General features: G+C 36.7%; 1 protein-coding gene across 2 annotated transcripts in view; it reads right to left on the reverse strand.

Moving 5' to 3' along the window:
• Positions 1-25,681, reverse strand: part of GABRG2 (gamma-aminobutyric acid type A receptor subunit gamma2) — a 158,979-nt gene that overhangs the window by 43,323 nt on the left and 89,975 nt on the right. For both annotated transcript variants that reach the window (XM_087867818.1, XM_045792051.2), the window contains exons 5-6: positions 23,568-23,650; positions 20,670-20,807 (exon numbers count right to left, since the gene is read on the reverse strand). In XM_087867818.1, coding sequence (XP_087723944.1) covers positions 20,670-20,807; positions 23,568-23,650 — 221 coding nt within the window. The remainder of the gene's footprint in view (positions 1-20,669; positions 20,808-23,567; positions 23,651-25,681) is intronic.

Below are 25,681 nucleotides of genomic sequence, written 5' to 3' on the forward strand. Positions count from 1 at the left end.
TTCTTCTTTGACCAAAGTGCCTTACTTTCCCTTTGGGAATTTACTCTTCTTTCTCAGCCTCTCAATTTGGGTGATACTCATCCCATTAGATCCTAAAGTGGGGATTAATGTGTTGATCCTATCCTCATGGCTAGAGCAATTGGTTCAGGGATGTGAATTTGACCAAATTTAAAGTTAATAGAAGAGAAACATCAGGAATTCCAGGGAGAGATTCTGTCTTTGACAGTGGTGGAAAGATATGAAGTCTGGTCTCACTGCAGGCATTTACTCCTACAATGTGAGGAGTCAGATCTCCATGGCGGCACCATGTTAAATCTGAGGGTGAAGCCAATGCCATGGATAGAAGATGGAAGACATGAAAATAACCCAGATCTTTGGCAAACATTGTTTTTTAGTTACTGTATTTGATACTCATGACTTAAATAATCCTGCATGACACATATATTTTTTTTAAGATTTATTTATTTATTTGACAGAGAGACAGCCAGCGAGAGAGGGAACACAGGCAGGGGGAGTGGAAGAGGAAGAAGCAGGCTCCCAGAAGATGAGCCTGATGTGGGGCTCGATCCCCGAACACTGGGATCACGCCCTGAGCCAAAGGCAGACGCTTAACGACTGAGCCACCCAGGCGCCCCATGCATGACACATATTTTGATCATAAAAGTAAATTTTACTTAGACTACATTGAGACAAAGGGAACATGAGTATCATTACATAACTTGGAAATACGGATTGAATAGAACCAGTATCTAATGAGGCTTTAGACATTCCCTAAATATCCACTGAAAATTGTGCCACAAGGGGAGGTCATTTAATACATTTGTGTTTTTGATGATTTGCAATCCTTTTGGAGAGCCAGGAAATGTGTGTCATAACTAGACACAAAGCACTTGGCTGCATAGTGGTGAACTTTAAGTACCATAAAATTACTGAAGACAGCAATATGTGCAGCAATAATCAGGGAAAACATCATGCACATAGTATCACTAGATCTTGGGTTTGAAGGTTCTTGTGGTTTGGCCATAGAGAAAGGGACTCAGTACTTCAAGAAGGGGAATAGAATTGCTGTGGAAGGAGAGTGGAAGAAATGGATAACTCCTCATCATTCACTCGGTCGGTCATGGGCAAGGCCCATTTCCTATAGTGTAGCCCTTTGCATCTTACAATAACCATGTGATGTAGACAATATTAACTTCATTTTATAGAAGAGTTGTCCAGTTAATTTAGTTTGGGTTTGACTTGACTTGATTCTTAGCGGCATGACAGAGCAGCAGACGTCTAACTCGGAGTTATTAGGATATCGGGTCTATGAATTACACTTAACTATTCAACTTCCCCCTTAATTTTAACCAACACAACTTTCTCTTAACACTGAATAATTCAAAGTTACTTCAAAATATACAAGTACACACCTTGTCAGATTTTAAAATAAGCATACGCATCAGTGTGATTGTGTCTGTATGTTCCTCATAAAGTCAGCAGAATACTCCAAGCTCTAAGCTAGTGGAATAAGGAAAGATGTGTATTCAACTCAACCCACTTAACTCCACAAATTCTATTATGCTTCTTTACATACTTTTAAAACTTTTTAAATTCTGACTTTTGCCTTCGAGAACACTAAAATATTTCGAAGTTAGCGAGAACATTAATTTATCCGTGCAAACGTGCATGTTTCTACGTGACTCTTTGATTTCTAGCTCTTCCACATTTTACAAGTATAGACGTTCAAATGCCAAACTAAGATCTTTCAGCAAAAATAGGAATTAATTTTCCTGATGTCATACTCACAGTCTCTGTTGAAGGCCAGTAATTCTGAGTACAAGCCCAGAATTCTGAATCATTTTCTAAAATGTGCCTACAAATCTTAAATTACATTGAGCCACAATCCTTTGCTCTCAAGAAGATACATTCATATTCTTTCTGTTCTGTGCACATCTTTGTCAAACCTAATTTCTCCCTGGTTTCAAGTTTCAGTTCAAACGCTCTGTCTCCATGATTCTTTTTTCTAGCTGTCTTCCTTCAATTGTACAACAAACATTTATGGAGTGTCTACTCTGTGTCAGGCCCGGGGCTAGTTGTTAAGATGACGACAATGAAGTTGGACTTCCATGACATTTTATCCGTATTCACTCTTCTTCTTCTTCTTTTTTTTTTAAGATTTATTTGAGAGATGCAGAGAGAGAGAGAAAGAGAGGCAGAGAGAGCTTGAGCAGGGGAGCGACAGAAGGAGAGGGGTTGATCCCAGGATGCCAGGATCATGACCTGAGTCAAAGGCAGATGCTTAACCAACTGAGCCACCCAGGCGCCCCTGTATTCACTCTTATAAAGGAGAAGCCCTCTCATCAAATATAAAAAGCTTGTGGTAGGCTGTCTTAAAATGCATTTTAAACTAAAAAATCTATAAAAAGTACACTTTATCTACCACTTAAGAAAAATAGAGCCAAGCCTCCTTTTCTCTGAACAAGATTCTGTCAATTGTTTATCAAACTTTTCACACATAAATAAACCCTAAATTTATAGACCGTAGATCTAAATTCACCTACTTTAAAAATTTGAAGTGTAAAACTTGTCTTAGTATCTCTTATGTTTATAATCATTCGCAATTAGCCCACACCTAAATATATGACTTCATGTAATATCTAATATATCATGAAAATAGTAGTTCGACATTCATAAACATATTTGGGCAGAAACACACTCTGAGTAGATATTAAATTCAGCAGAATTATATGGACACGTATTAGAGCAACCCATGAGGCTCAGTGTTCAAATTGCCAAGGACAACAGAGGGAAAGGAAAAAATAGCTCTGCCAACTAGTTTGAAGGGGTTTAAACAGGAGAATAAAGAGTTCCTCTGTAGTTTTATAATTATTAGAATTAAAATAACTAGATTTTAAGCTTCTTGACAGTGAGATCAATGCTTCACGTAATTTTGAACCTAATATCCCTCAGTAAAATGTTTTGTTTACCATATGCGCTCAGGAAATACGAAATGAATAATGGACAAAGTAACTAACTGAACTTGTATCATACTGTACAAATGATCCTGCAACAGTATATAGTGCTTCGAATTGCAAAGCCATTTTTATATACTTTAATCTCATTTAATTATTAGAGAGATTCTGTATGGTTGACTAAATAGAATATTTTAATCCTTATTTATAGGCATGGAAACTGTGGCTCAGATAGGCTAGAAACTTGCCCACGTCCATGCGGCCTGCAGAGATGGTGCCAGAGCTCAGGTATTCGGACTCCTCTTCCAGAATTCACCCAAGTCATGAGGCTAGAAAGATGCATTTTTCAAGCGAAAGCTATAGTCTGGAGTGCTGACTGCAACTTCCCAATATATATCACCACTGTACAGAGAATTCTAGTAGATACGATGCCATGTTTAGACATGAAATTGCAATGCTAGAGCTCTGGGTCTCAAAGAGAGCTTGAGACTCTTCTTGCTGTGGTCTATTATATTCTCCTAGGCCACAAAGAGGAATCCTGAGGGACTCACCATGGATTGAAAGGTTAGATACAACATCGAATGACTATCCTATCTGGAGCTGCAGACAGATCAGATTTTTTCTGGTTGTGAAGTTCATGACCGGTACTTACATGGGCCAAAAATTTAATGAAAAAGACAGGGGAAGGCAAATAGAAACCATACAGCATTTCGCTCAGCACTAAGCCAGCATAGCTATAGAAATCCCATAGTGGCTGATGTGTTAGCAACGGCTCCCAAAAACCACTCCAGTTCTCAGAGTGCTAGGCTGTCAGTTAGCCTCTGCAGACACCTCTCTCGAGCCACCAGCCTCTGCCTGGGAGGCGCTGAGCATCACAGGCTTGGGGGCAAGCATCCCCACCTCCAGAAAGAGGGGTGGGTGGAGACAGGCAACTCGCTAAATTAAGCCCTGGAGCAGTCACAATTAAGAACTACAATAGCTCTTAAACGAGATAATAACTGTACTGGTACTTTCAAATTATATTCCAAACATATACTAAGGTATTTTAAGATTTGAGATTTTTTTTTTTTAAGTTAATGGTTTCTTCATTCAGGGAGAAAAAAAAAACAACTAAGGCTGACATGCTATTGAAGCATGTATACATTAACGTGTTCTGATGTAGTAAAAATATGGATTGTTGTGTGATATTTCATCAGTCTTGTCACATAGAGGTTCATGTAAAAATTACTTAAAATTCAGTTAGATCCAGCTCATTGTCAATCCATTGGACTGCGGGCTGCTCCAGGGCAAGGACCATGCCTAATTTATCATCTTGAACCCTATTAATAGCGCTGGGAACATAGGAGGTCCTGAATAAGTAAGCAATACACAGAACTTAGCTGACCGCAAAGAGAGGAACTAACCAGAGCTGAAAAGGAGCTACCTCTTAGGAGAGGATGGCAGCATCACACAGATATGCACAGGCAGGCTGTGCCTTCTCAACTGAGTTTGAATACCAGCTCTTCCACTCACTAGCTGTGTGACCTTGGGTAAGTTACCCTTTCTAAGCCTCGATTTTTTCATTCATAAAATGGCTGTATTAATATACCCACTGCATGGGGTAATTGAGAGAGTTAAATAACACTGGTACTAGGAATCAATTATTTCAATAGCAAAAAATGTCTTTTTGGGTTTTTTAAACTTTTCCAAAACAAAATGAGGTACAGTTTCTATAAAGGATCGAACATCCCGGGCCAATTCAAAACAACAACAAAAACCCAGTAAAACCATCTTTCTAGGCAATATGTTTCGAGTGGATTTACCCACTAATTTGCATGCATCCCTCATCTACATTGTGTTTCTGACTATTCCTAGTGTTGGTGAAATTCACTAGAAAAGAGCCTTTAATAAAAGAGGAAGCTGACACATTCAGGGGCCTGGCAGGTGACCTTTAACATTTTTTCTTTTCATCAGATAGCACGGGGTGAGGTATGCTGCTGAGAAACTCAAGCAGCGCTGTTGAACTTGCCTTTGGCAAAATCTACTGGCATTTTTTTTGGCAAGTGCCCCCGAGGCATGCTGGTCTCAATTTACACTGATTTCTAAAGTAAATTTTAACTACAGAATTAGTTTTCCTTTTTTCTCTCTATCCCTTACCCCTTCCTTAAAGTATTCTCCTAAGGAATTCCACAAAGCAGAATGTTTAAGAACCTGGGATATGTGGCCTTTTCAATCTGATTCCAAATCCCCTATTTCTCTTACTGGTTAAGGGTTTGGACTAGTTACCTAACTTCCTGGAGTTACAGTTTTCTTACCTCTGAAAACAGGGTAGTAATCATATATACTTGGAGGTTTTCATGGGGATCAAAAGAGAAATTTCATAGAAATTGCCATGGGCAGTTTGTTGTACATAGCATGTTTTCAATAAATAAATCATGTTCTTAATTATCACAGTGAATAACTGTGATGTCTTAAAATAAACAGCAATTATCCCAAGAGAAACGTTCAGTGAGGATATTAGTTCATTTTTTTGTGTTTTTTTAAAGATTTTATTTATTTATTTATTTGACAAAGAGAGCACAAGGGGTGGGGGGGAGCAGAAGGAGAGGGAGAAGCAGGCTCCCGCACAGCAGGGAGCCCGACTTGGGGCTCAACCCCAGGACTCTGGGATCATGACCTGAGCCCAAGGCAGATGCTTAACCATCTGAGCCACCCAGACTCCCCAGGATACTAGTTTTTAAGAAGAAATAAGCTTCTGTTTTTCTTAGTCCCAAGCAGAACGGAGACTACCATTAATGCTGACTTTCGTCATTTTTCTTGCATCCACACTTAGAGTCAAGAGACTGCATTGAATATTTTGAAAGGAAAAGGTAATTTTTTTGAAATATGTTTCTAAATTTCTACATGAATTTTAATTTCAAAATGTTTCCCATCCTACTTTCCCCATCTAAAAGTTTAACTTTTGATCCCCAGAAAAGTGAAAACCCTGAATTTAGCCTGCTCTGCAATCTCGCAAACCCCCAGCAACTCCAAGATTGTCAAATGCTGCCGGTCTCTTACTGACTTTAGGTGAAAATGCATTAATCCTAGGGAGCAACCAAATTCCATTTTCCTGTGTCTTCCACTGAGTATAACTTTCATTACCCTTTCATTTTTATATTTAGCCTTGATCTTTTAATAGCAGGATCCCCCCAAGAGTAGCCAAAAAAAAAAAAAAAAAGCCAGAATTTTGCCTTTTATGTTGTTTTAATAATACCCTTAATTTTGAGCAGATTGTCATCTTCATTAATTCCTGATGACAAAATCTGATCACAGGGACCCAGGAGTAAGAGGCAGGAACTTGAGTCACACTCCCAGCCTTGCTCCGTCTGGAGCTGAGGTCAAGGATTCAATTTTTTTTTATTCATTTTTTTTTAATGCTTTGGTTTCCTTACTAGCACAGAGATTTATATACCTTTAAGCCTTACCTTCAAGCCATGACTTTGGAACTTCAGATCTAGAGGGAGCCTTACAGGTAAATGTTAAAGACAACGATGCTTTGGAATGTGCTGCACTCTGAAAATGTTAGGAAGCATTTCCACATCCATTAGCGCACTTGATTCTCCCCACACCTCTCTGAGAAAGGACTGCCGATAAAGCCAGGCACGTCTTACTGACAGAAACTAAAGCACAAAGGGATGAAAGGATTTGATCACGGGAATGCAGCAAGTCAGAGGCGAGCCTGCAAGTGGAACCTGGGTTTTAAGATTCTTATTCTAGTTTTTCTGGCCCCACTCCACGATATTCCAACTAATAATGTACCATCATAGCCGCTATCAGCAATGCTAAGCCACATGTGACTTCCTCCTCAGCACCGACTGCAACATCTTCCAGCCAACAGAGAAGTAGAAATCGCTCAGCTAGTCAACTCAGTCATTCCCTCCCTCTTCATTTCATTTTACCTCAATATCTGATAAAAGGGAAAGGACCTGTCTGTAAACTTTTGAGTTCTAGAACTTTAAGGAGAGGCTTGAGACAGGTCTGTTGCAATGAAATCTGGAAACTCATTATTAGATGCTTCATCTCCTGTGAAACTAGTTAGAGTTTACACCAGCCACTTCACTCCCCTGGGCTTTTTTTTTTTTTTTTTTTTTTTTTTTTTTAACCTAGGAAATAAGGGCCCTTGACTAGGCAAGTCTGAAGTCTCTTTGACTTGCATGTTTTGTCTTTATTACATAACCGCAGCACTGAGTATTGCTAGGAGTGTGGAATGGAAAATAATGAATTGCTCTGATATAGCTAGCAAATGTGTGTGTGTGTGTGTGTGTGTGTGTGTGTGTGTGTGTCTGTGTCCCCAAGCTGGTCATGGTCAGTCAACAAGTCAACTTAATATCCCTTTCTCAAATTCTTCCAAAGTCACTTTATGGGACATCTATTAAAAGAGTATTCCCACGCACACATCTGCCCTTTTTGGACAAATTTCAGCTTTCTTCTCCTTTTTTAGTCTAAATGTAAGGTTACAAACCAAGCAGAAGTGAATCACTGCATCAAGTACTATCTTCTATGAACTTTCAATCAATTATAAATCACTTTTCTTTTCTCAGAGTCATTAAATATGCCTAAAATCTTCGTGTGTGTGTGTGTGTGTGTGTGTGTATTTTAATTTCAAGGGTTAAGGAAAGGAATAAGAAAGAAGGGAAAATACAATTATATTATGATCACATTGTCATCTACTTCCAAAGCTATTCACAATTTCCTAAGCATTTTCAGATACTCATAGCAACTGTGGTAGGGAAATTATAATTCTTCCGTTTTACAGATAAAGTGAGGTCTGAGAGGTTAAATGACTTGCCCAGATGTATTCACCTATTAATAAGGTCAGCTAAAATGTAAGACCAGCTCACCTCATCCCTAGCCAAGTATTCTTTCCTTTCAAATTTTACTAAAAAGTCATGTCTTACTAATACACTACACATGTAATTTTATCCAAAATTTTATTTTGAGTCATAGATAATTCTTCTAGTAATAGAAAGCATTTTAACTAGCCTTGTTCAAGACGCTTCTGTTACTTCCTCATTCTTATCTTGTAAAAGAAAACTGACTCTAACTTGATATGTCCGGTTATCAACACTCTCAGTTGTGCCATCGACTTGAACAACATAATGTATTAGATTGTTGTGGTACACCAGTGGCATGAAGTCTCTTGAAAACATGTGTTCTTTATTGTGTACTTCACACAATACACACACACACACACACACACGCACACACACACACCTGTTCATGTGAATAGCCTTTTTCCCTAATGAAAAGAAAATCACTATTTCCTGCAAATGAGACTCAACAAAGATGCTATGGCTCAGTCTCAGAGCACAGGTTCAAATCCTGGCTCTGCCCCTTATCACCTATATAATCATGGAAATAAAAATACTATCTACCTTTTAAAGTTGTTGCCGGTTTATATAAATAAACCTTGTAAAATACTTAGCATTGTGGCTGGCATACATAAAATGTCCAAGAAAAGCTGACTTTAGCATCTCGTCATCCTCCTCATCCTCACCACCACCACTATCACCATCACCATCACCACCACCACCACCATCACCATCCTCACCACCATCACCATCACCATCACCACCACCACCACCATCACCACCACCACCACCATCACCATCCTCACCACCATCACCATCACCATCACCACCACCACCACCATCACCACCACCATCACCATCCTCACCACCATCACCATCACCATCACCACCACCACCACCATCACCATCCTCACCACCATCACCATCACCATCACCACCACCACCACCATCACCACCACCATCACCATCCTCACCACCATCACCATCACCATCACCACCACCACCACCATCACCATCGGCTCATCGTTATCAACACCACTTCTCTGTGTACAGATTAGTACTAGCAGACCGTCAGGACCAAATACCACTAACTGATTCAGCTTCAGCCAATGAAATGAAAATTTCTTTTTATATTAGCTTAGTCTTAGGCAAGTGGCCAGGAGGGAACAGTAGATTGGGGACACAGACGCCTGTCAATTAGTTCTAATTCTACAATAACTAGCCACGCAAAACCATTTTAAATTATCGGTAGCACTATAGTTCACGTACTTCACCTACAAAACAGAGGGACAGAATAAATTTTAAGAATATTTCATAGAGTTTCGAAAGGGTTAAAATTATAGCTTATTGTTAAGATTAAAAAAAAGGAAGGATTGAAATTTTACTTGCAGCTACCCTCTTTACACTCTTTTCTTATGCAAGACTATTAGAGACATTTTTTTTTTCTCATGAAATAGTAACAGCAATCAAGACAGCCTGACCTTTTCATTATTTTGTGGCCTTTCTTTATTAAATCATGTTCAATTACTTCCTCCTGGTGACAAGAGGATGATGCTGGTTTATTGTTGCTTAGAAGTTCCACTGCCTAATATCTGTAAAATTTAATTTAGTATGGGACCAATATTTACTGACTTGTTTTTCAATGTAATTAATAAAGCTGTCCCAGAAGTATATCAGGGAATATCTCGCCCATGTTTATAAAATGTGACAGTTCCTATCACCCTACAATCATTTTCATGTTAATATTGGGTCTTTTCATCTGCTCCTTCTGACGACAATTTTACATAAATAGGAAATCATGGCTATAGGTCATTGACAAAGCAAGTAAGCTTGACCCAAAACAGTCTCTTTTAAAGAGAATAATGCTCGGAGTCAGAGACATTTTAATGACTGGCTTCTGTTTTCTTTCAGAGTAAGTCGTTCCTTTCCCTTGATAGTGGTGCTTTTCTCTGACCTGTTATCGCAAGCTGTACTACTAACTAGGCCAGGTAGATGGGCCATGTACACCATAAAAGATTATACTAATGGTAAATTTTGAGTATGATTTTGCAGTTCCAAATATCTGTGTCTCTTCCTACCAAGTCCGTCCCTACAAAGGCCTTTCCCAGTGGCCCTTTGTGTAAGACAAGCATGCACCCCCCCCCACCAAGGGCAACAGGCTTCTCTGTGTGACTTGCTTTGGCAAATGCAATGTGAGCCAAATGACTTATGCTTTCAAAGAAGAAAGTTTAAGAATCATTTTATTCTTCTACTATTTCTCCCTCAGCCATAGGAATAGCATGCCATGCAATGCAATATAATTTTAATTGAATTTTAAGTTACTGATATTTAAGGGCTCTTCGCTACCATAGCACAGTCTAGCTTAAACTGACTGACACGGTCTAATTCTGCCATACTAGTATGCAACTGTCCTTGGATAGAGGAGAGCCAGGTAGACAGCTAGCTGCAAGGTAGATAGATATTGTGCCGTCACAATAAAGAGAAAACAAATTACACAGTAGATAAAGAAATGTGGCCAGGAGCAAGTCTTTCTGTAAACACAAATTCAGAAACAGCCCTCGTCTTTGAGTCACCACTGCATTAGAAAATGAGCCTGTCGGGACAAACAGGCGTCTGTTCAGTGACTTACGCTATGATCCTGGACAAGGCCTTCACCCTCTCTAGATACTTTTCTACAAGGCTGGTTGTACATGATCATTGTACCTGGAAAATGAGTATCACATGCTAGAAATACTGAGAAAAGTGAATGAGATGATTCATATATAAAGAGCTTACAAATGTTGGTACATTATATTATTATTGTAGGAGTGGTTCATCGGTACTATTTTAACGGACTGCCAATTCTCAGCACTATCCATCAGCCCAATTTATATAATTAAGCTATTCAAAATATAATAAATTGAGGTCATACTAGGTACTCTTGATACAAGTGTTCTATTTGAAGATACAAAGGGTCTTTTCTTTCTCCTCTCTGAAAGCCATGTCAAAGCCACTGTCCCATCTTTGCCCTCTCCTAATTTCTCATTTAGTATAAACGCAGTTAGCATCCACCCCCGTTCCTCACACCCACCACGGGCCTATTTTTCCCATGCCAAATTCAGTTTTTCAGACCTTAACTAACTAACCAACCAACCATCTCTATGGCAACACTCTGGGCCTCTTGTCCCCACAGTTGCCACTGAAGTTCTCTGTACATGACAGATAAAATAGATTAGTTAATTTCTATATTTAATAGAATAAGAAAACATGAGGAAGTTTCCGTTAGGAACTTGTGGGGACATAGGAAACCTAAATACCCACCAGAAGTTTGTTTTGTAACAAAGCTGCCAGGTATCAGAAAATATCAGGAAATGTAGCACAGCATTTTAGAGGTGAAAGGAGTTCAAATTCAATCTAGTCTTGGGGCGCCTGGGTGGCACAGCGGTTGAGCGTCTGCCTTCGGCTCAGGGCGTGATCCTGGCATTATGGGATCGAGTCCCACATCATGCTCCTCTGCTGTGAGCCTGCTTCCTCCTCTCCCACTCCCCCTGCTTGTGTTCCCTCTCTTGCTGGCTGTCTCTATCTCTGTCAAATAAATAAATAAAATCTTAAAAAAAAAAATTCAATCTAGTCTGTTTTTTTTTTTTTTTGAGACAAAGAAATCAAGGGTCAAATCGAAATATGACTTGCTCAAGGTCATTCAATTATATGGCAGCACAACCACAAAGGCAACTCTTAAGGAAGAATCAGGTTTTGCTCTATATCAAGCGCTCACCTCATCAAAGAAAATAAAGAGCGAGCTTTATTGCAGAGCAACAATTTTATCAGTCTTCGGAAAAGTACAACAGGAAAAAGTGTCAATTGGCTATGCAAGACTGCTAATCAGTAATGTGCAGGAAAATTGCAACCACGCTTTTGCCTGCTTAGACGTGAGCTGAAAAAGACAAATACAAACAAGACTAGATGCACAGATGTCTGCATATATAACTTCACAATTTTATGATCATTGAAAATCCATCTTCCATGAAAGTGGATCATAGAGATAAATCTAAAATCGATAAATCTAAAACCAAATAAACCTAAAATCGATTGGCCCTGCATATGCTAGATACTTATGACAAATAAACCCAGTTGTAGAACGTAAAAAGCAAGTGAAACGTAGGTTGGCCAGGTTCTGGCACTTTCCTACAACTCACTATTTTCAAGCAAAGCTTGGTTGAGTAATATTCACATTCTTTTTTTTTTTTTTTTTTTTGCCTATAAAAAAGTAAAAAAAGAAAAAAAAAGTATGCATTTCCACACATACATATGTGCTCTCATTTGGGGATTATCTTTCATTTTCCCCATTTTCCACAAAGATACAGATACACGTAGCTTTTCAAAATAAGGAAACTAATTCACAAAAAAAGACATACAGCCCCAAAAATACAATAGGAAGTGGTAGGGACTTTGGTAAACTGAAGATTATGTGCCTCACCAATTCAGAAATGTCATAATTCAGCTCTATCCAATCATTTTCAAAAACGAATGAAGACCCAGATATTTAAGATGTAAAGATATTTTTTTTTAAAGATTTTATTTATTTATTCGACAGAGATAGAGACAGCCAGCGAGAGAGGGAACACAAGCCGGGGGAGTGGGAGAAGAAGAAGCAGGCTCACAGAGGAGGAGCCTGATGTGGGGCTTGATCCCAGAACGCCGGGATCACGCCCTGAGCCGAAGGCAGACGCTTAACCGCTGTGCCACCCAGGCGCCCCAAGATGTAAAGATATTTAAGATTTTCATATGGAAATTTTCAATTGTTCAATATTGACTAAAATAAATAAAATTAAACTCATCCATGTCTAATGACCCATGCTCTACTGGCTCCCAAGTTTCAACCACTGACTACGTCTTCAGAGTAATTTCCCTGTAAGTAAAATTACAATTGGGCTTGATCTTCAAGATTTAGCCCTAAAATTTTATTTTTCTATGAATCTATTTTCACTCTCAGTCACTGATACTGATAACAAGAAATCGCCAGCTCAGAAAGTGCAATCCTTATGTGGTTATAATTCATATCCACGATTGCAATGCCTCTTTAACAAGGAGCTATTACACAGCTCATGAATTACACATGTCTTTTATATCACATAGCTCTTCACCACTTAGCAATCAAAACCAAGGTGCATGGTGCTGTAAGTCATGTGAGCACAAGCATACCAGAAATCATGCTTGGAAACTACTCCAGTAAACTCCGTTGTCTCAGCTGCAGCTTTCCTATTCTCAGCACTGTCACTTGTTTATTGTACCTCAGTGTTCTTACAGAGCTGGCAGAGCAGCATTTATGGGCAATACAATGAGGTTTGTGATGGGGTTGGGAGAACAACTCTAATTTTAAGAAAATGCTATTTTTTAGTATTTCTTTTTGTTATTATTCTGAGAGAGAACGCATAGCAAGGAGAAGTTAATTCAGGGGTAGACAAATTGGAAGACAATTACGAAAAATTAAACATTTATGATGTGACTCATATGCTAATGAGAAGCACTGTCAATTTCTTAAACAGCAGAGATATCCATATATAAAAGTAAACAAAGTAATTAGGTCATGTTTAACATATTTGTCAATTCTCTTTTCCTTGGGCTTTTCTGTCCTTCTGGAATGGACTAGTAATACTAGCTGTTCTTGCTTTTTTTCTAAGCGAGTTAGATTATATGAGGTACAGGTGAGAATGGTAAACAACTTCTGGTCAGCCCTAGCTTGTATGCCCAGCAAATTCTTTTCTGGGTTGTTATGTACTGCAATGTGCTGTGACCTTCATAATAACTTCCTTTTGAAAAAAAAAAAAGAAAGAAAAGAAAAGAAAGTTAATAAAAAAAAAATCTTTTTCCTCATTGCTGTTTGCTTCCCTTTTCAGTCTCTGACAAGCTTAAATTTGTGTATCTGCCAGGCTGAATAGCATTGTTTTCTGAAAATGCAAAAATAAGATGAAGAAATTATTCAATTGCATCAAACAGAGTGAAAGGAACTGTCAATGAGTTTGTATGTAGAGCGTGTCTGTCAGCTCAGTCTCTATTATCTCACACTTTTATATTTTTAAAAATTATTTAATGTTTTACATTTATTTGGGGCAGCAACTCGGCAGGAGGGCTTCATTAGTCATATCAGTCACACAGATGAATGTGTCTTTTAAATATAGCAAAATAGGATTTTCAATTGAATTAGGAAACGCCAAAGACTTGGATAAAAATTAACGTCTTGACCTGGTTGGTTTTGATAGACTGTCAAAATAAGGTACTAATCTCCAAAATTACTGTAAATAGTAGTCATGCAAACCTTTTATTAGGTTTTCTTTCTGATGAGAGTTTTATGTGAGGAACAAATTTATACAAATGCACTGGATCTGACAGTTTCTTAATTAAGGCCATATTTGGATGGTGACCAATAGGTCCACTTAGCAAGTGTATAGTATTATATCGTAGGCAGTAAATGTGTTTTAGAAAAATGAAAGGATATCAGTTTCTTACTTGTTGTTTTTGCTATATATAAATATAATTGCTATTCATACAGGTTAACATTTTGTTGATACATGTATAGGGTTATATTAAGTGATATTACTTCATTGAGTTGTGTAATATTACCCATTATCAAGCTTAAGAATTAAATTTCCTTTTAATTAATTCATTTCTTTACCTAATATGTTTATGAGAGGCAATAGGGTAAAAATTTGGTATCTGGCTAAATAACTTTATTGACTATCCTTAAACAAATTACTTAGCCCCTCTAAACTTCAGTTGCTTCATCTGTCACATAGCTGAAGAATGTATTTCTCCGAGGCTTATTGTGAGAAATAAAATGAGATCATGCATGATCTAGAGGCTAGAAAGCCATAAAACCCACTGTCCCTTCCTAGCACACAACTGAGCTACATTTCCCAGCCTCATTTTATCTCCACGGGAACATACAACATTCTTGCCAATGGAATATACGCAGAAACAAAGCACGTCACCTTGAAGCCAAACAATTTTCCTTAGATTTCATATGACTTCTCTATGCAACGTCTCTGTCTCTCAAGCCCTATCTCCCCACTAGGTAATGTCAGAGCAACCTTGGAATTTAAAATTCTGATGTGGGATTTTTAAATGTAATATATAAATATTCCACTACTACAACTGAAAGAAAGTAACACATAAAATTTTGAGTTAACATTGTATATAACATCTATCACTAAAAACAAATACATGGGTGGAACTGTCATTCCCCTTAAATTAAAAATCTAAAGGAGTTTGTTTTTGCGTTTGACCTGCTTTGAAAACATACTGAAAACCTGATGAAGGAAAACATTAATTTATAAAGAAAGTCACTCCTGCATTAGGACATCCATAATGTAACCGTGGTTACATCAGAGGTTCTGGATAGGTCTCAGAACAAGGACATCAAAGGAGCATCTAGTCAAAAGGATTCATTTTATAAACAAGGAACTTTCATCCCAGGGAAGGCAAATGACTTCTCCATGGCTACTCCTGGCCCAACTCTCTTTACATTATTCATACATTTTCTTCTCTTGAAACCAATCTTTTTTCCTAAATCGAACCTTAAAAACAAATAAAAATCAATTATTGTGAAGTCTCCCACTGATTTATTTTAAGACGTTGCATCGCTTCAAGTAGTTTGAAAGTTTATTATTGACTAAAATGAGCTCAGAACCTACTTTGACTCCAAAGTCATGAGAGACTGTGGGATGAATGCCCAGTTGTTCATTTCTCTCTTCACACCTAGGTTTCTTAATATTTTTGTTTCAACCTCTTCAGTGAAAAAAAATAATTACTGTTAACTTGTATCTTTTATTTTAATTTTCCCTTAAAATAGTTCACCTCCATGATGAGTAAAGTTTTAAAGAGTCTCCCTGGTTTGCCAAAGACATCTAAATTAAAACACAGACTGGAAGGTGGGAGCTATTTCTTTTTTCTATTTGGAGCGTTATTTGACCAGTACATATACACTGATAAATGTAGAGAACGTTCGAGTTGAGCTTGGTATCAAATAAGAAATACAGGATACAAAGACATGAAGTAGGTACAACCTATCCAGAAAACCTCAGGGAGGTTAAGGGTATGGTGGGAGAACTGTGGGCAAGGTTTAATAAATATTTTAGAAATCAAGCGAGGAACATGGACTTTATCCACAGAGCTGGTATTACTAAAACTGTGATCTGCCCAGTACTATTGGAAAGTAAGGTGAATTTAGTGGTACATGGACTTTTTATTTTAATATTTGTGCATTTCTTATCATAGAAATCAGGAAAATATAACTAGCACATGGAATCCTAGCCTAAAAGGTGAGTTAAAGACAAAAAGAAAGTAAACAATATTTAATGTTCATGGGTTTACCAAAATCTTATGGGGATATTTCATGAAACACTGATTTTGCACTCCTAAAGAAAATATGGAAGCTTTAATGGTATTCTGACAGAGGAAAAATGTGATCTATTCTTTTCATTCAGGATGATAGCATTTGGATCATAGGTTCCCCTACAAAACTTATTTGCCCACTTTCCTAGCCCACATTTCAGGATGAGAACATGAAGGAACAAAGTTCTGCTTGATACTAAAAATCACGTAGATAATTTGGTAAACTGGCAATGGCAACATGATTGGAAAGAACGAAGTCTTCTACTTGAGAGTAAACAATGAGTAATGGGAACATACATAATAGAATTCGGCATTGCTTATTAAATTGAGAGAAATGTTACCGTGTTATCGATATAATTGTCACACGCAATCAATTCTACAATTGCTACTAGTCAACAACTCTAAGCAAGCCACCATCCGAATATTATAGATACAAATATGATTAAAACAAAGCTTTTGTTGTGAAATTTGTGATTCATTGCAATGAGGGGGCAGAAGTAAAAAATGCAACACAAGGCAGAAATTATGTTTTTATAAGGTGGGTGAAAATGCTCTGAGGGAGAGTTAATGAAATAATGATGATGATGATAATAATAATTATTAATAATAATGCCGTCAATTACAGAGTCCTTTCTGTGTGCCAGGCAAAATTTTAAGCATTTTTAATGGAGTATCTTTATCCTCAGAACAATTCTGCAATACTGGTGATATTGAGCTTAGATATATTAAATAATTAATACAAGCTACTATTCAAACTTGACCTGCCTGACTCCAAGAGCACACATAATTTAAAAATTGCTCCAAATTGTTTTGGTGGTAAGGTAAGTAAAGGCCTCATTGAAGAAGTGCTGTGCTTTTAAGCCCTAAAGTCATAAAGAAGGTAGAGATGAGTTGAAAAGCCATCCAAAAGAGAAAGACTAAGATTCAGTTTGTGTATAGGATTGGCTTGTTATATTTAAGAAAACAGAGATGGATTAGTTATGTCACCAGGTGTGAAATTTTAGAAAAAAAAGCTGGAAAGTTCCTGAGATCAGGTGCTTGCATATTAGGAACAATAGCTCATGCTAATTGACCTACTAAATTCTTGAAACATGGTTAAAGTTGTGTGTCCAGAAGACCCACTGGGCCACGGTGGGAATAAAATCGTGTAATAATCAAGAGCACGAGTCCAGGAGCGAGCCATGTGAACTTCTAGCCCAGCTTTTGCAACTGATCCCTGCAGTAAATGAGCCTCTAGAAGTCTGCTTCCTCATCCACAGTGACACCTTGGGTACTGATGTGTAGTAAATAGGATCATAGTTACGAGAATTCAAGTAGGTTGTTTAGATAAAAGGTTGGCTACAGTGCATGTAGTTAGTGCTCAGTAAGTGCTAGTCTTTATGATTAATGTGTAAAAGACAGACTGTGGAAGAGAGAGACTGACAGCAGGGACGTAACCTTAATAAGCTACCAACACAGTCCAGATGAGAACAGACAAAATCCTGAACTAGGACAGTGGTGATGGCAAGTAAAAAGAGGACAGTTACACAAGATGCTTCAGAGGCATAAGCGCCTTTGTGATTCATTAGAGGTGGGAGGTAGAGACATGACTCTGAGTGTTCACGCCTGGCTCCCTGGGACAATGATGGTGCTATTCCCAGATGCAGAGCAATTATAAAGACATGATGGTTCACAGGAGAAATCATGGATCCAGAATCTGTTTTGATCTACTGACTACGAACTAAAAGTGTCCTTCAAGTCTTATCAATGTACCACCAAGGCAATATTTTCCTCAAATATGATACAGATATGACTGGTGGTAAACGAGATGATTCAGGTGGTGGATGCAAAGACTGTCAAATAGATTTACATGGTGAGAAGATTCTTTCCTATGAAATGATCATTCTACTCTTCTGTTCACATCAATGAAATGGTTTGCTTTGGTGACAGCTGCACTTTCCCATTTCTCTAATACCTTTCTTTCTCTCTTTTTCAATATACTCAATCTGCAGAGCACAAATATACGCACTTAAAATTTAAGAACATTTGTTTGCTTTTCATTATATTTTTCTATCAACTTTAATTGTGTCAGATGCTTCTGCTTTTCCCCATTATGGTCCTAATATAAGGAACCAGCAATAGAGTCACTACTTGGGTATAACAAAGTCATGAGAGGTGGCCTTAGATGAATGAAGGTTAGAAATCCCTGCAGATCCCTAGGTCAGATTTTAGACAATATTTTCACTCAGCTTTGACCAAGGCTTTTTAAAAGGACATACATTTACTGTAAGTCAAGGAGAAAAATCACATTATAATAAGGCTAAGATTTAAAACGAATATAAATTTGATCTTCTGACAATTTCCCAAGAAAGTTGTTTTAATAACTTCCTAGTAGGTATTAACTACTTATGGAGCTGTATTTTGAAAGTAAGAACAGCATCAGATCAAACAAATGGTCATGCAGAAACTTCCAGTCATTACAAAATCAAACACAAGAATCAGGCTGCCTCTTAGCATTGGTGTTAAGTTTCGGTTCGGTCCTTTCTCTCTGCAGATGCAATTGAAATGGTGCACACACAAAATACAAACCAGCAAGAGCAAGGAGCGAACAAGACCAACATGGAGGCTAACCACCATATTAAAATTCACAGAGTTGATGCAATCAATTAAATGATATTACTCAATATCAAATCTGATATCAGTGAAGTTTTGCTTTGATTTCCTCAGGAAGATTAATAGCTTCGCGACAACTTGGTAGTTTTTCTTGCCATGCTTTAAGTAAGTAGATCATTTCCTTCTGGAAATATTTCTTGATTGACTGTAAATACTCTAGATCATTCTCAGTATGAGTTATTGGGGAGGTAATGATGTTAGGCCCTGTGATATAAAGCCAACCCATCCCTCACCGCCATTTGATTTTATTGCCCCTCTGGGATCAAATGACTAAAAAGACCTGCTAGTCATCAATTTTTGGGTTCTGTTTTAGGGTGCTGGAATAATTACAGAAATATGAATATACAACACAATTTAATGCCCAATTTCTCATTCTGGAAGCATGCAGACTTAGAGATTATTTTTACACATGTTCTTCCTTTCACAGATGGAAAACCAGTTCTAAGGCAATCCTGAATCTTTTTTGGGGACCAAATAAAAGACTGTTCTAGTACTTGATGTTCAGGATTTGCAGTGAATAAGGGAACAGAAGGCCACTTTTCAAAAATATACTCAAGCATTTCTTTGACCTTCTTTTATATTCTTTTTCTAAATTAAGAGAGTTGAGAAATCTGCAAACACTGTCGATAACAGTGTTAGGACCAGATAGCTCTCACTTGGAGGATGATGGTTATGAAGATATAATCTTAAATTTCTATTTCTGTGTAGATCCTTAATTTGTTTCTCTAAGTACAATGGACCAAGGCCTTATTCCAAATCCGTCAACACAAAAATATGTCCTATGAATTTCAGGAAAAATAAATCAGGTATGTGCAAATAAGTCAACAGAAAACAACCCACAGAAATACATCATCAAAATACATGTCTTGATAGTAAGTTGAGAACACAATGTTTATATTTGAACAGGGACATAATTAAATTCACATAATTTAAAAAAGAGTAGCTAGAATAATCTGTGTGGAGGGTTTTGTAGAGGGTTTATATTGGCTACCCATGAGACAGATCAGGTCTGGAAAACTTTAAATTACACCACATGGGTTGCTAAATCAATTCAATTAATACTATTAAAAATCATACTCGCTGATGTAAAGATAAAGATTTTTAGCTTCTCTTAAGAAATCTGAAGTCCTGACCACATTAGGTCCCATGCACACCTGAGAATTATAATATTAGTAAAAGCTACTATTTATTGAATGCTCACTAAGTGCCAGGTATCATTCTAAGCATTTTCCTTTTTTTTTTTTTTCCCCTTCATACGCATAGTTTGCCTGTGATACAGGTTTTTTTTTTGTCTACATTAGGTATCTGGGAGAGTTGATCCCTGAGAAATACAGTAATTTTCTCAATATCTATAGGTGGTAACAGATAGAGCTAGGATTTGAAACCAGGCCTGTCCCATATCCATGACATAGGCAATTTAAAATGTTAAATTACTGAATGGCGAATTAGTCCATATCCTTTATGATCACATTTCTGCATTGGTAGAAAGTTAATTTTCCCTGTGTGATTACTTTAAATGCTATTATTTCAATATACCATGAAACCTATTTCCTAAAAGAAACATTACACCTATACCTAATATTTTCTGCTTTTAAAATAATTGCTACTCATTTTTGCTTAAAGAAATTACACAAATAATTTACTAATCCAATTTTACTCCATTTTGCTTCAAATTGATTGAATCCATTCATATTTATCTATTACGCTAAAATACCAATTATAATTTTCTCTGGTAACTTAAAACATTTCATTTAATTTTGTGTGTCTCATTTGCAGACAGGTATTGAAAAGCCTTCTGAATTATATATATCCCAGAATTTTAACTCTGGAAGGGGTCACTTAAAATTCAAGGGCATCTTACCGGAAGTTGTCTTCACTACTTCAGTGGTATTTCTCAGTCCAACAAATGAAAATTGATAAAGCCTCCAAGATCTTGTGTCACCCACTTCAACAGAACTACGCTTCCATTGGTAGACAATTTCTTCACGTGGATAGCCATCTGCCATGAGATGGGAAAGCACACATTTAAAATTATTTATAAATGAACATTTGTAGCAACCACCTTCCGTGAACAAGACACTGAGGCAGGTGTGAAAGAGACTGATTTATAAATTAGAAGAAGATCCTGAACTAAAGAGCATTACAATAGAAAAAATAAATACAATGACATCTTCTCCCAATAGGAAGTTTAAAAACTATGAGGTCAAAATTACCCTTGAAAGTCACTTAATTTGCATAGAAGGTATACTATACATGGTTTCGTGTATACTATATGCATACTTTGCATTGTCTAGGGTAAGATATAAAAAGTAGACAGTATATAAGCAATAATACATATGCAAGGCATTATTTCACGGTGAAGGGGAGTTAATGGGGCAAGGTATTGACAGTCATGCAGAAACAGAAAATAATAGGAGAGGAGCAGACTCAAATGCCGCTCCAGGGCATGCCCTTGGAGTGGAAGGTGACTGGGAAAAATAACCTCAACTTACATTATTCTCTCTTTCTCAATTTGTTGGGACTTCATCTTAATATATGCAGAAATTCTACTTATTGCAATTAAGACTAGTAAGTAGAAATGCCCCAGGGAAGATACCAATGAGCATTATGTAGATTCTGAAGAAGTTATCATGTTCAGCCAAGAGAACAGAAAGCCTTCATGAAAGCAGTATTGTACTGATAATGTAGTGATTATCAGTACAATTTGCTGGCCATAATACCTTAGATAAGTTTCTTCATTTTTATCCCAAATTATTTGTTTCTTTATGGGGATCATGGTAGTACTTATTTTATGAAAATGATGGTCAATGTGTATTTGTTGAATGGATAAACATTATTAAGTTAATTGTAGAATAAACTCAAGTATGGGTGCCAGGCTGGCTCAGTCAGTAGACCATGTGACTCTTGATCTTGAGATTTTAAGTTCAAGCCCCACGTTGGGGGTAGAGATTACTTAAAAATAAAATCTTAGAATAAACTCAAGTAAAAATATATAGATAGATGATAAATAAAACTAGACATCATCTAAACTATTTATCTAGTAATAATGTTATATAAACCTAAGTCTTAATTATGGAGGCTGATTGACTACTTGGAATACAATCCCTATGGGTCTTCCTTTTCTCTTCTTTCGGTCCAAGTAGTTGTGTAGTATGTGTTTATTAACTAAGATGAAAGAATAAGAAAGCATGATCCCCAGATTAGCATGGAGCAGCGGTAGTGGGGACAGGATGTGCTGAAAACTGAGAAAAACAAGGATGATGTTAGGGAACCTCCTATGGAGAACATGTTGGTGATTTAACTTCTTTGAGACCAATGAGGAACATTAAATAGTGTTGGGTTCAGAGGACAGTTGTCCACCAGTGACCTAAAGACACAGAAATCATCAGTTATTAAATTTTAGCTGACTCAGAAGAGGAGTAGTCCTAGTTGGAAATTAATAGAAATGAAGTCTAATCTCCTCAAGTGTGGGGAAGATTTTACTTAAAAATATTCCATTCTTGGATAAAGTAAAACATATGAAATAAGATTTATAACGGGAACTTTTGTAAATAGATGATATACAGTGATATTTTTCCTCTGGTTCACTCTGGAATTGATGTAATGATGAACAGATGATTGTTTTTCTCATCGATTTTTTTTTTTTAAGTATAGCTATTACAACTTAGTTGACTTTTATAAGTCTGTCACTCCCTGCCTGAGAAATTCTATTTATAGAAATATAAACTTAAAATTCATAAGCAGTTTTTCATTCTGCCTAGTATGCATAGTTGGCAGACCAAAAATAAGTAAGAGGTGAACAACCTAACATGGGTGCTGAACAAATAGTGAGGCAAACATCTGGGGGAAACTGAAGCTTGGTTTTGGTTCAGGCAGAAAATATCTACGAAGGTTACTAAGGCTTAATTTGTTTCAGAATCATCATGGGTCCTCTTGGTATATCGTCTATTATCTGATAATAATAATAATGATTAATAAAAACAGAGCTTTTTACTGAATCTTATTGTGTGTGAGGTAGCATGCCAAGCATTTTACATATATTACATCAACAAAACAATATTGTGGTGAGGCAGGTCTCCTAATCTTTATTGGGCACCTGAGAATATGGACTCACTGCAAGACTTAGTAATTTGTTCAAGTCCACAGTGATGGAGTGGGGATTTCAACTAGACCTGTAAGACACCAAAAATTAGTCTTCCGCTCACTCGTAGATAAGCAGTTGTAGATATTGCTTGAACTCCAGATGGAGAAGGTAATTTTCAATTTTGCTATCTTTAACAGGTGTACTAAAATTGAAATAAGCAAATGACACTGTTGAATCTATGTACCTCCTGATGTGTAAGGGAGAAAATAAGTAGCAAATATTTTGCTACTCTTTTTCTCCTGCACCAATGGGGGTTGTGGGGCAGTGTGGGGATAGGGCAGGGAATAAGGATGTAAAATCCACCATTATACCTTTCCATCGTGGCCAGGCCTGGCCACAATGGAAAATGTCTTCAGGCAGCCACTGTGAATTTATTAAAAGTTTATACACCAGTGAAACCTACTTGTAATTTCTTATAAAATAGATCCTTTTGCAGGAATCACTCTAATAGGGATAAAACTGGTATTATGATGAAAGTAACTGTCAAAATCTTCAAAGTCAACAAATTGCTTGATTATGAATTCTCTCTGAGTCTCCCAATTAGTTGGCATTGCAATTAGAAAACTGTTGGTGAGAGAGGATACAGAACACAGAATACAGAATGAGATTACTTACAGCTGGAGAACTCCAAGGGGCAGGAATGTTCATCCATCGGAAAATTGTGTAACTGCAGTTGGCATTCTGCATCAATTGTCAACCTAAATAGAAAGATAGGAAACCTAAATGGAAATCGTTTAGACATAGTTTTAAGAATGTACATTGGTACAATTTTTAATGACTATTCTTCATCTTTATTCCTCGAGAATACATCTCATATTCTTATTGATAGCACAAGGTGATTCTCCCTGAAGAAACCCACCAAATCCAGGAGAAAATTACTTAAGACTTAATGTAGACCGTTTTCACAGACCAAGCGATGGATCTCATTGACAGCAACTCCATTTTTTCCAAAATTTATGATCACATAATTTTTTTGACAAATTAATTGCACTCGAGATTGTTCGGTGAATGTATCTAACTTAACAGAACAGTATTAAGAACTTAAGCTCATTTATTGTTTGCATGTAAATGAATAATGATAAATTCTCAGATCTTATCTGCTAATTAAAGCAGAACCTTCTGTTTATAAGTACTTGTTAGTTGTTAGATTTAAATTACTATCTGTGACTTCTGAAATACTTATATTTCACAATGGAGTAGTATGCATTCTTATAATGGAACACTATGAAACCATAAATAGGATGTTATACAGTAGAAGAATATTTAATGGCAAACAAGAAATGCTAAACACACATACACAGACATTAGAAAAATGTTTGCCAGTGAATCTCAATTAGATTGCATCTGGTGCTTATTAAAGATACAGACTTTCTGGATTTCAATATGGGCTGGGACTCTAGGAGAGAGAAATTTAATGGAGTTCCAGATGTTTTGACCATCTTTGGAGAAGTATGAATATATTCTAAAATTGTAATGGTGATGTGCTGATGATTTTTAAGATTTCTTATTTGTTAGCTATATATCTTACAGGTATTAATCTTGAAGTAAAAAAATATTTTATAAACATTTTAAAAAATTTTACAATTCAGCATAATTTTTAATTGGGGAGATTTCATTTTTCTATGGTATAATAGGACAGTTACTGATCTTAAATATAAGTAATAATAATATTGAGACTTTAATCATCTATGTGGTAGTAGGTATGGGAAATTGTTCTCTAATTTAGTAAGAGTTATTATGGCTTTATTGTATTTGAGCTTGTCCAAAGTCACAAAGCTAGCAGCACAGCTGAGATTTGAACTCAGGATTATTTGTCTCCAAAGCCACAGGCTTTAATCATTGTCACTCAGTAATTATATGCTCTTCCAAAGGAAAGGTTAATTTTATTCGTAAGTGAAATTATAATCAAATTTGATATTTTACTATTTTCAAATTAAACTGGAATTATTAAAATTAAAAATAATTCAGAGAGATTACAGATACAAAGATACATATATTATCTCTGCACACACAAATATTCATAACTTATTATAGATTAGCTACAAGAATAAAATCATCTCTCTGTATAGATTCTCAACTCATTCAAACTTTGAATCTCATGAGTGGCATTTTTGAGGTGGTTTCCATAATTAAATATTGTACAGAGAGTCTACAAATGAAAAGAAGTGAAAAAATGAGTGTAGTTATGAGAACAATCGTGGGACTTGGGATAGTGTGAGTGACTTAATATTTCAAAAGCAAAACTGACTCTGATTTCCACTAGATTCTAATCATTACCTTATCTCTCACATATAATGAAACCCATGATGAATACAAACTATATGCCATGGATTTCTTTTGTAATTATGACCATTTTTCCTAGTTGCTGACATAACTCTGATAAAGGTTTTTGAGCCATTTTAAAGTATTTTATTTTGCATGCCAAATGTTATATAAGGAATAAAGTATATGCCACAAGAGTTTTTAAAAGGAATCATTTTGAAGTGAGAAGTTCCAGGATACTAAGATCTAGAAGAATCATATTATTCATAATATCTTTTGTGATTCTATATCTCAGGCTGCATGTGAAGCACTTCACATATTGGCCCATTTAGTCCTTATAGTAATACTAGAAGAATCACTCTATTTTATTTTTTATAGAAATTAAAGAAATGAAAAGAGTTTGCTCAGACTGTCTTGGGTGGGGGCAAGAACCATGGGGGTGGTGGGTGCCTCCTTTCCAATAATCT

Source organism: Ursus americanus, chromosome 15, assembly GCF_024610735.1.
Source record: "Ursus americanus isolate L20-20 chromosome 15, mUrsAme1.1.p, whole genome shotgun sequence".
Taxonomy (NCBI): domain Eukaryota; kingdom Metazoa; phylum Chordata; class Mammalia; order Carnivora; family Ursidae; genus Ursus; species Ursus americanus.